Below are 11,230 nucleotides of genomic sequence, written 5' to 3'. Positions count from 1 at the left end.
GCTGTCAGAGTCACAGGTGTGGCCATAACATAGAGCAGCGTGACAATGGAAATGACGGTACACAACCAGACCTGTATGGTGAATTGAAGAAAGTTCACAACCACCATAAGATTAGAAAGTACAAGTACAAAACTGTCTGACATCAACATCACAGCAAACAAAATATACCGAGCGCTGGTGTAGAAGCACTCCTTTTTGAAAAACGTCACAATGAGCAACATGTTGATGCACAGAAAAATAACCACCAAAATCTGAACAAGCAAAACACGGAAGCTTATCTGTTGCTGGAAAGAGACAACAGCAACAGAGCTGTTATTAGACATTTTTCTGTTAAAGAAAGTAAAATGATTCAGTCAATTGATGCAACAACTCACTGAGTGCATTGTGTTAAAAATAATAAACAGTTAAAAATAATAAACAGCAACAACAACAACAAAAAACTTAATTATTTCAATAAAATATAAAGCATAAGTCCAACCAAGGTGCTCAGATGAAATGCAGCAATTTAAAAACCTCTGATTCTCCTCCAAGGCAAGTAGTTAGTTTTAAACGGCCTGGTCACAAGATCTCCTTGTATGATGGCTTTAAATACAAGACATCCAAGAGCAAAATCTAATGAAAGTTAACTCTGTGGTGTCGTCATCGCCTCTTGCTGTTTGTGCACCTCAGTTCTCAAGAGGGAACAGAAGGAAACATAAAAATCAGGATATTCATTTCAAATTTGACTGTAAGAAAAGACTTTTGGTATTCTTCTGATTTAAAAAAATGTGTCTTAGTGATTTTTCTAAAGGAACAAGTCAAGTGTATACCAGCTTGGTTAAATAAGGTTTTTTATAGCCTTCCAGAGAAATGACACAGGCCAGCTGTGTTAAAACTATTTGTAATTGGTGTACTGAGGGGCRCTGAAGAAGGAGAGGCAAGTCCAAGAATAACAGATTCCTTTTGATTCTGTGTCTTTATCTCCATTAAGTAGTGAGAACCATGGTAACAGGTAACAAGTGTGTACTTTGTATGGTGCTTTATCTTGTTTGGAAGATTCCAAAGCACCATACACAACATTCAGTCATTGACACACGCACAGTGGCCCCATGTTTTCGGTGCGAGTATGAATACCACTGTAGCTCATTCTCCCTTGGCTGAGTTGCACCTGTTTAACACCTTTTGGAACCTGAAGCTATCAAAGATGCACAGAGGCTCCCACACACACGACCACAGCTGTTGCTTCAGTGAGCCGATGGCAGGAGAAACCCAGTACCACATGCTTGGATGAACTGCTGCCCACCTACACTCAAGCACTCAGGTGCAGAAATCATTTATCATAACCTCTTGACATGGAAAGAGCGGGCTGGATCTTGTTCTGTTTCTTGACCCCATAACCAAGGAGCTTGTCCTGCAACATGTGGGTCGCCAGGTTGATACACCGAGTGTAGCCACATGTTGCCCTGGGGCTGTGGCTGTGATCCAGTAGCTTGTCGTCATCGATATGTGAATGTGTGCGTGAATGGGAATTACTGATTTCGCTGTAAAGTGTCCTTGAGTGAATACAAGTCTGATGACATTTCATTTCAATCCGGAGAGATTCAGACAGAGAAAGAAAGTGATTATTAAAAGAATTTGACAAAATAAACATTAAGTCCTTTGGCGTTCAGGCCCCGGCCGAGGACGTCGAGCTGGACATTGATAAGCTTGATAAACATTCCAGATGCAGCATAGGAATGTAGACCCCCCAGGGCCTATACTGGTGGCGGCGGTTGAAGGAGGATGTGACCTGAGAGCCAGGAGCGGAAGGTGGAGATGGGGCGGGTGGGTTGATTGCAGCTGGTAAGTAGAGGAGGCCATGGATGAAGGTCCTTTTCAACTGGAGCCCGAACGATGATTGGCCGAAGCGAGGTTTGATCCAGCGCTGATAGGTCCAGGGTGAAGAGAGAGAGGTGCTGATTGATGAGGCAGGTGAAACTAGAGAGTCTTCCAGACAAAATTTTTGTCAAGACTCCATTTATTTTAAAACAGGCAGGACAGTGGTTGGCCCTTGACCACCAGGGTTGAGATCCACTGGGTTAGACAAACAACCTCCAATATCTGTCTTTGTGACATTGTGTGACTCGCTGCAGCTGCCTGCAAAGGTGGCTCTCCCTCTCTTGAAGACTCTAGTACTTGCTCATACTAGTCAAGGTTTATCTACTATCATACTTTAAGCCAGCAGCGCCACTTGAGTTGCCACACAAACCCAGTAAACAATGGAAATAGAGATTGACCAGTCATTTAAAGTCATTTACACTTTAGGGTTCAGTATTTTAACTATTGAGTCTTCAATGGGCACAGTGGCGCAGTTGGTAGAGCTGTTGCCTTGCAGCAAGAAGGTTCTGGGTTTGATTCCCGGCCCCGGTCTTTCTGCATGGAGTTTGCATGTTCTGCCTGTGCATGCGTGGGTTTTCTCTGGGTACTCTGGTTTCCTCCCACAGTCCAAAAACATGACTGTTAGGTTAATTGGTCTGTCTAAATTGTTCCTAGGTGTGTGTGTGTGCATGGTTGTGTGTCCTGTCTGTCTCTGTGTTGCCCTGCGACAGACTGGCGACCTGTCCAGGGTGACCCCGCCTCTTGCACGGAACGTTAGCTGGAGATAGGCACCACCACCCCTCCTGACCCCACTAAGGGACAAGGGTGTAAAGAAAATGGATGGATGGAGTCTTCAATGGCCAGAAGTTTCAATTTATGTATTTTTGTAGCACCAATTCACAGCAAATGTTGTTTCAAGGCACCTGAAAAAAAAAATTCAATTAAATTGTACATACATTCCAATTGATCCTAGTTATTAAACAATTAATTATTCAAATTAGTTATTTGTTTCCATCTAAGGAAACCCAGCAGATTGCATCGAGTCATTGACTTGCAGTATATTCACCCTCCTCAACCAGCTTGTATCGCTTGCATTGTGTCGTTGACTTTACAGCAATCCCTCAAAGTGAGCACGGATAAAGAGACCAGTTAATAATCAACAGCAAGTTCCTTAATTTTGGGAGATGGGTGACTGGCCGATTTTTACATGTGAAGCCAACCTTATCCACTGATAATATTTACCTCAGCAAAGGTCTAAAAAAATCACACACTGTCCTCTTCTGCTGTCCTGTGAGAGAGATTTGACTGATAGATCAGCCCACTGGCTCAGGTCTGCATGTTTGCAGTTAATAGTCACCCCACTGCTACCAACTAAGTAATATTCTTGCTCTATATAGAGCAATTAAATATATGTAATGACATTTCAGATAAAAATATTATATATGGTATTGACAAAAAATGGCAATTAGTGCATCCCTATGTATGTATGTATGTATGTATGTATGTATGTATGTATGTATGTATGTATGTATGTATGTATGTATGTATGTATGTATGTATGTATGTATGTATGTATGTATGTATGTATGTATTGCGTGTGTGTGTGTGTTTGTGTGTGTGTGTGTTAGTGTGCGTTAGTGTGTGTTAGTGTGTGTGTTAGTGTGTGTTAGTGTATTGTGTGTGTGTGTGTGTGTGTATGTATGTATGTAAAATTTAAATCATCTTACTTTGTAGTTGAAGCGTGGCACACAACACAATTCAGTTGCGTGTGTGTGCGTGTGTGGGGGTGTGCGCGTGTATGTGTAGGTGTGTGCGTGTGTGTACGTGTGCGCGTGTATGTGTAGGTGTGTGCGTGTGTGTGGGGGTGTGCATGTGCATGTATGCACTACTTTGTGTTTCTAATATATACTATCAAAAACGTCAAAGATTATGAATCATTTATATTTCAAAATATGATATATAAGATTACTGTTTAATAGTCTATCATGTAATTGATGATATAAATAGTATAAATAATTGTACATAATCAAACATCATGTAAAATGGAAAAAAGTTGTCTCTTTTTGATGTTCTGACAGTTAATTGACTATACATTGACAAGTAGGAAAGGGGCAGGACATTATAAGATATTATATCTTCTACCTGCTCTTGTTCAAACAAAAAATATAAAATTTGCATGTCACATGGGCAGAATAATTTGTTAAACATTTTTATTTCTTTCGCTTGTTTCATTCTATTTTATTTTATTTTGTTTTCTTTTTTCTTGATTGTCTTTTCTGTCTGTTCGAAATAAATAAATAAATAACATTTTCAGGATGCATGTATATGTGTAGTGTTAAGATCATTTTTACTGTAGATTTTAAACAGATATATTTTTTAAAAACGTCTTCAAAACAGAAATTGATTTTATGATATGGAAACGTGTCCAGTTAGTATTGCACATCTGAAAAAAAAACATACTGCACAAAGTGAGAAAATATTAACAAATGGTATAACCAATCCTTCAAAAAGAAAAGTGCTTCAAGTTTGCGTCATGCATGTTCAGTGTCAGAGGGACTCTTCTTTAAACAATAAAAAAATGGTGTTAAGCCAAACAAGAAGGATTATATTTGTCCAAAATTTCCTAATTTTATATTTCACATATGGAAAAAAATATAATGAGATAAGCATCCTAAGTGTTTCAAGTGTGCTTTTTGATTGATTCTAATAAAAAAGTTGCTTAAACTGTGCTAAATATAAAATAAGAGGTTGATCACATAAATTCAATGGAACAGAGGATGTGTATGAAATCATGACTTCTAAATGTCAGTCTATGTGTCTGAGCAATACTCTTAAAAAAACTAAAAAATAAACAACAATGTCTGACTTAAAATATTTATAGGGTGGAAAGTTCAAAGTGTTTCTTGTACCTATTCCTCGAAAAATCATCCAAAAAATACATCTTTTCAATTTTATTTAAAATATTTGTACAAGTATAAGCAAAAATGATCAGTTGTAGTATATACCCCGTCATTAACATGAATCAGACATAAATATATGCTTTCCTCAACATGACGGCTGTTTCTTGTACAAACCACAGAGAGCATAGTAACTGACCGCCTGAAAAAATAAATCATCCCTGAGACCATAGATCAGAGGACTCAAGCATCTGGGAGCTATAATAAAAGTTATGTAATTAAAGTACCTTAGATTAATAAATAACATTAAATCAAGCTGAAGCACAGCGGTTTCAATGAAGGGACACCACAGCTGGATGAGACAGAGCAGCAGTTGGAAAGCATGGAGAATCACAGTTCTGAGGCCTTTCCACGTTGACTTTTTATTCTCCCCCGATGCGGCTTTGGCCACCTTCATGATCTGAATGTAGCTGAACACAATCACAACACACATGATCAGGAAGTAAAACTGACTGATGGCCGATCGCAGGTGACCCTGCCATCCGTACAGGAAGAACGTCTCCATTAAGCATATCCGGCCTGTGGTGTAGACAGTGAGAGCAGAGGACGCAAAAAATATAGAGATGACAATAACACAGGGCACGGAGCTGAGACTGTGGATAATGAGGACAAGATGGAAGGTGGTGCGGGTGGTGCACAGCTCTGCATGCCGCAGGGGCATGCAGATTGCCACGTAGCGCTCCAGGACCATCGCAGTGAGCGTCAACGGTGTAACATATGTGTACACCGACAAAACAATGCAGATGATAAGACACAGCCACATCTGGATGGTAAAACCAAAGTAGCTCAGTATGAGCAGCACGTCCGTCATTATCAGAAACAGGCAGTCAGAGAACAGTGAAACGGCAAATAAGACGTAGCGCGTGGTGGTGTAAAAGTAATCTTTCAGAAAAAAAGTTGTGATCAGGAAAAAGTTTATGCAGAGAAAAACACATACTAAAGCCTGAACTACAATGACTCTGTAGTGGTTGTTTATGGAATAAGCTTTCTCTGTAAGCGAGTTATTGGATGCCATGTAAGCAAAAAAAAAAAAAAACAACAGACATATATCAAACAGCAGATCTAAACATAAAGGTGATGCTGCCTTGTGTTATAATCTTTTTTGAGAGATAAGCTAAAGCAGATGTTTATATTTTCTTTGCTGCAGATGAAATAGTCACAAATATGTTCATTGCACCCAGTCAACAACCATCTGAGCACGACACACCCACTGCTGTCTTCAGTCCAGTCTGGTGGAGTCGTCTGAGAGAGCAGCAGAAACTCCTTATAGGAGAAGTTTACACAACAGGGACATCTCGTGACCTCAGTGGTACAACGTGTTCTCACAGCGCCGCCTTTCACGTTCACGTTGCAACTCAAAATGATAAACTAAATTTAACAAAAAAAAAATGCTCACGTTCACACAGTCAGGTCTTATCCTTAGCGCCATCTTTTAAAACAAGATGCCGACATTATGCACCTCTTTACAAAATATGTGGTATTTTCAGCTGTAGAGTACTGTTGCCCTTTGTGAAAAAGTGACTCATATTTAAATAAAATAGCAAAATAAAATGTTGATAGTTGAACATAAAAAGTTGCCAAATATTGATGAACTCCATCAAGAATTTAAGCCCAGTCACCATCACTGGCTGTTCACAGCTTCAAAATACTTTGATTTGTCAAAATGGGTCCTTCCTTCTATCACCCACTTCTACATTATCTCCTCTTTTGGATTGCAGTAATGATGTGAAGATTATTGTCAGCATTGAAGTCCATTTCAAACTTATTTCATGATTGGTAAACCCTGGAGGAAGGTATTTCTGAGCAGCTTTGACTCTTTTTAGTGGGTATCCAGGTGAAAGGATAACCTTAAAACCGGTAACTAATGTAGCTAACTTTTTCAATTTGCTTAATCATTGTAGAAGACCTTCAACATGACAACTCCCAAGTCAAAGGTTAAGTTTTATTTAACCAAGAAAAAACAAATTGGGATTAATAAGAGAGAGCAAATAAAGAAACTAAAGATGCTTTTCCACTGGCAAGTTGCGCACTAACCGGTTAATGTTCAGTTCGTGTCTACCCCAGGTAGTGAGCTTTTCCATTATATGCTCTGTTCCTTGTTATTGTGGGCGGTCCATAAGCAGCAGCAGCAGCTGTGGTAAACTCTCTGCTAATGTTTGTAGCAACACTCAGTGATGGAGAACCTTCAGGTTGTGGTTCTGATGTACTCTAAACTGTGGAGATTATGGAAAGGTTTCCCATCTTATTTGTGAGTAAACCTATCAATTAAACTGACTTTAGACGTCACATGATTATATGAGATACACAGTGATATCCATCTTGTGATCCAGTTTGAGAACTGAGAAGTCAGAAGTGAAGGAGACAGCATGGCCCCCTTTGCTGTTAGCCCAATGGCCTCCTGGTGAGAAAAAGAGAGAAAAAAAAAACATTTACAAATTTGTACTTTTTTCAACATAAAACGAAAAAATTCCAAGATAATTTTCCTTTGAAGCCATAACAAAATCAAAATGTTTTTAAAAACCGACTTGTAGCAGCGAGTTTTGATAGGACCCAGTAACAAGCTTTAAAATATGAATAAGTTGGTCACTCTACACTAACCTTCATACATCCAGGCGGTGCCTCCAGATTGTAGAGATTATCCCTTTTCCATTTAGGTTCTTACAGTATGAGGTTCAAGAAGAGTCAGTGAGTTGAATTTATGAATTCAATTTATTGAGATTAAATGCAGTGCTGGTCCATTTCATGCTTTCCTCATGGGCTAACACAGCAAAATGGCCTCTAAAAATAGTTTCTGTTTCCTTTTGTGGGCCTCTATCTAAGCTACACCCTAAAGAGTTTGTCACTTCCGTTAACCTTAGCTAAGACAGTGTGCACCAAGTGTGTGCGTGTGTGTAGATATGAGTATGAATATGCAAGCAGCTAAAAAAGATAGAGGAAAACATAATTATTTTATTTATTCCCAACAAAACCCATTTTGTCTTACAAAAATTCATGGCCAGCCCAAACATGATGATAGATGATAGAATTACATTCTGGCACTTTACTTTTTGAAATATGCAACATTTTGGATTTAGTCAATGCAGTCAAATGATGCAAACCAATGGCCACGCATAAACTTTTTTTAATCCAACGTTCCAGTGTTTCACACTGTCAGAGCAATGAATGCTGTCAGCTGTCGATTAAATGGTTTTGGTGCTGTACCCTGCTCATTCCTGTGTCTGCTAGTACTATCCTGAAGTAGTTAGGAAAATCAGGCTGTGCCGGCTCTGCTAATGGAAAATGAATCTGGCCAAAGCGGACCGAACCAAATCAGCTAGAGGAATATTGGAAAAGCTCCTTGAGAAAATAAATTTCAGTGTAACAAAGAATGATTAGACACAAGGAAGAAATAAAACTATCCATCCATCCACCCATCCATTTTCTTTACACCCTTGTCCGTTAGTGGGGTCGGGAGGGTTGCTGGTGCCCATCTCCAGCTAATGTTCCGGGCGAGAGGCGGGGTTCACCCTGGACAGGTCAGAAATAAAACTAGAATCACTAAAAAACTTAACTAAGTTAAGCTATAACAAGGCTGATCTGAGCAAGGACAGAGACTAAGGAACACAGAATAATAATTAAGCTAGAATCAATATATCAAACCCCAAAACAACTCAAAACAACACAGTGCCTGACACGTACCAACAACTCTGCTGACACATCAAGTAAAATATTTGAACATTTGTTCTTTATGAATCACATTCACATCTATGTTCAATAAATTTCAGCTTCTTCTGTTGTTAACGTTTTACTGTGTCTATAAATGGACAGTGGAACACGTAATGCTTCAGAGCAACTAAAAACACCTCGTCCCTGAGGCCGTAGATAAGAGGACTCAGACACCGTGGAGCAAGATTTAAACAAATGTAATTAAAATATCTAACATTTATATATAAATTAAGATCAATCTGAAGCACAGCAGTTTCAATGAAGGGCACCCACAGCTGGATGAGACAGAGAAACAGCTGGAAAGCATGGAGGATCACGGTCCTGAGTCCTTTTCGAGTCGACTCTTTGTTTTCTCCTGATGCAGCTTTTGCCACTTTCATTATTTGAACATAGGAAAAAGCAATGAGGATACACATGATCAGGAAGTAAAACTGACTGACCGCAGACCTAACATGATTCTGCCATCTGTGCAAAAAAAACACTTGTGCGGTGCATAGTACATATTGTTTAAAGAAGCTCACAGTGACTGAAGAAAAAAAGATTAAAAGAAAAACAACGAAGGGTATGATGCTGAGGCTGTGAATGATGAGGATGCCCTGCAGGGCTCTTCCTGCAGTGCACAGCTCTGCATGACGCAGTGGCAGGCAGATAGCCACATAGCGCTCCAGGCTCATCGCTGTCAGAGTCAGAGGAGTGACATAATTATACATAGATGACAGAATGAAAAACAAAAGGCACGACCATGTTTGTAACGGGACAGAAAAATAGACAAAGAGCAGCAACACATTTGTCATTATTATATTGATGCAATCAGAAAATAATGCATTGGCAAACAAAATATAGCGCATGTTTGTGTAGAACATTTCCTTCATAAAAAATGTTATAATTAGCATCAAGTTAATGCAAAGAAGAACGGCCACCAACACTTGAACAAAAATCACTTGGTCATTGATCAGTCGACCTGAAGGTTTACCAGCATAAAGAGAATCGTTGTTAGTCATTGAAATTTTACATTCAAATGCAGAAATATTATTAAAAAATAATTTACAGGATTTCAGATTCCTGAATCAAAAATATCCTCAATACTTTGTTAGTAACCTTAAAATTTCTCTTAATAACCTTTAAACTTACTCTGATTAGCACAAAAAGACATATTAAGGTATTTGATGTCAGCTTATCTTTCATAGAGACCATCTGCAACACTTTTCAACTTTAATGTGGCATAAAGGCTCATTATGAGCACAAATGCCCTCTGTCTCTGTCTCTTAAACTTATATCATTATCCAGCTCACTCGTGGAAACAATGTTGTCATAATAACACGCCTCTGAGCTGTCTGATCATGAGGTAATTGGAAAGTACTGTAAAACCTTTACTGACAAGATTAATCCAGGGAGTTTCAACCGCAGTGTAAAGAAACACAAAATACAAAAAAGAAGTTTCTTAAATTGTTTGTGTGCTATTGTCTTTTTTTAAAATAGTGATTGAATAGGAACGGGTCCCAGGACTGAATCCTGGGGTACATATATTTAAGGCCAGCTGCACCAAACTCACTATGAGTGATTCTTATCTAACCCCAACAGGAATGCAGTCCAATATTTGGTGGGCGTGACCTAATTCCTCCACCACATTCCCAAGAATTGAAAACAAAAATCAGCCCCAAGCCAAGCTTTGGCCTACAATCATGAAACTTGGTACACATGTATCTTGACAGGACTCACAAAAGAGTCTCTTGGAGCCATGGTCCAAAAACCACAGGAAATTGGCCATTTTGGATCAAAGCCGCTATTTTGTTTCACATGTTGTATCTGAACAAACTCCTCCGGCTTTGGAGATGCAGGCTTCAGAATCAGTTAGCACAGTCCTTAGACATTGAAGATCAAACGTTATCAAATTCCTTTGGCTAGATCAAAGTATGTGGCCATGGCAAAGCCTCAAATCTTACCATTTGCCTTAAAACATCTAGGTGGAATAACTTTCACACATGGGCTCTCAACTGCCTCAGACTTTGTCTCTCATAACCAACCAGCACTGATCAAATTCACATCGTCAGTTGGTGACGTCACCATTTCCCTGTACCCTTTGAAAAGGAAGTCACCTGTTTTCTTACTGGTTCACTTCTGTTGACTCTTTGATTCACACAGATTTGAACCTGTGTTTAATGACATAGAACAACATAATGTTGAATCATCTCAACACTAGCTGATGACTGAACCATGTGTGCGTGGGAGGATATGGCCAATTCCAATCACTCGCTGTTTCCATATGGTTGGCTCTAAATCATCTCAACGTGTATTTGTATTATTTAAAGTCTCTCAGGTTTGCTGTTTTTTTCTTCTTTCATGTTATGCATAGAACCTGATCAAGAGTCGTTTTGTGTCAGGCTTATTTTGCTTTATGATTGCACTGTTTGTGTGTACAGCTACGGGAAGCACAAATGGATAGAGAGAATAATGTTGTAATGGGAATCATAGGTGTAGGAAGCGGGGAGAAAGCCGCAGCCGGTACCGCCCCCCAGGGGGCGTTCAGAGGACTGCAGGGGGGGCTGGCGGCCATTTTTACAAAAGGGGGGCGCTGGGATGCCTTTGGGGGGCGTTTGGTCAATGGTAAACTTTACACCTTAAATGCACAACAATAAAACTTGGTAAAACTGTATTGTGTAACATTAAATCATGCTGGCTGCAACTGTATCGATGGCAGCTCTTCTTCTGTTCAGTGTTTGTAGCTTCATGGC

The 11,230-nt window shown here is 39.4% G+C and overlaps 2 protein-coding genes across 2 annotated transcripts; both read right to left on the bottom strand.

Annotated features, from left to right (window-relative positions):
* Window positions 1-4,881: 4,881 nt before the first annotated feature.
* LOC103474185 (growth hormone secretagogue receptor type 1-like) lies at window positions 4,882-5,982 on the bottom strand. Its single transcript, XM_008424986.1, has one exon. The coding sequence runs from the start codon at window positions 5,806-5,808 to the stop codon at window positions 4,882-4,884; it is 927 nt and encodes a 308-aa protein (XP_008423208.1). The 5' UTR covers window positions 5,809-5,982.
* A 2,404-nt stretch (window positions 5,983-8,386) lies between these two features.
* Window positions 8,387-9,499, bottom strand: LOC103474182 (growth hormone secretagogue receptor type 1-like). Its single transcript, XM_008424985.1, has one exon. The coding sequence runs from the start codon at window positions 9,497-9,499 to the stop codon at window positions 8,570-8,572; it is 930 nt and encodes a 309-aa protein (XP_008423207.1). The 3' UTR covers window positions 8,387-8,569.
* Window positions 9,500-11,230: the final 1,731 nt, after the last annotated feature.

This window comes from Poecilia reticulata, linkage group LG13 (assembly GCF_000633615.1).
Source record: "Poecilia reticulata strain Guanapo linkage group LG13, Guppy_female_1.0+MT, whole genome shotgun sequence".
Classification (NCBI taxonomy): domain Eukaryota; kingdom Metazoa; phylum Chordata; class Actinopteri; order Cyprinodontiformes; family Poeciliidae; genus Poecilia; species Poecilia reticulata.
The sequence above is the reverse complement of the archived record's forward strand: the minus strand, read 5'-3'. Positions and strand labels throughout refer to the sequence as shown.

What these genes read in the sequence shown, in the direction of transcription:
- LOC103474185 (XM_008424986.1), bottom strand. Translation starts at nt 5,808, where the DNA reads ATGGCATCCAATAACTCGCTTACAGAGAAAGCTTATTCCATAAACAAC.
- LOC103474182 (XM_008424985.1), bottom strand. Translation starts at nt 9,499, where the DNA reads ATGACTAACAACGATTCTCTTTATGCTGGTAAACCTTCAGGTCGACTG.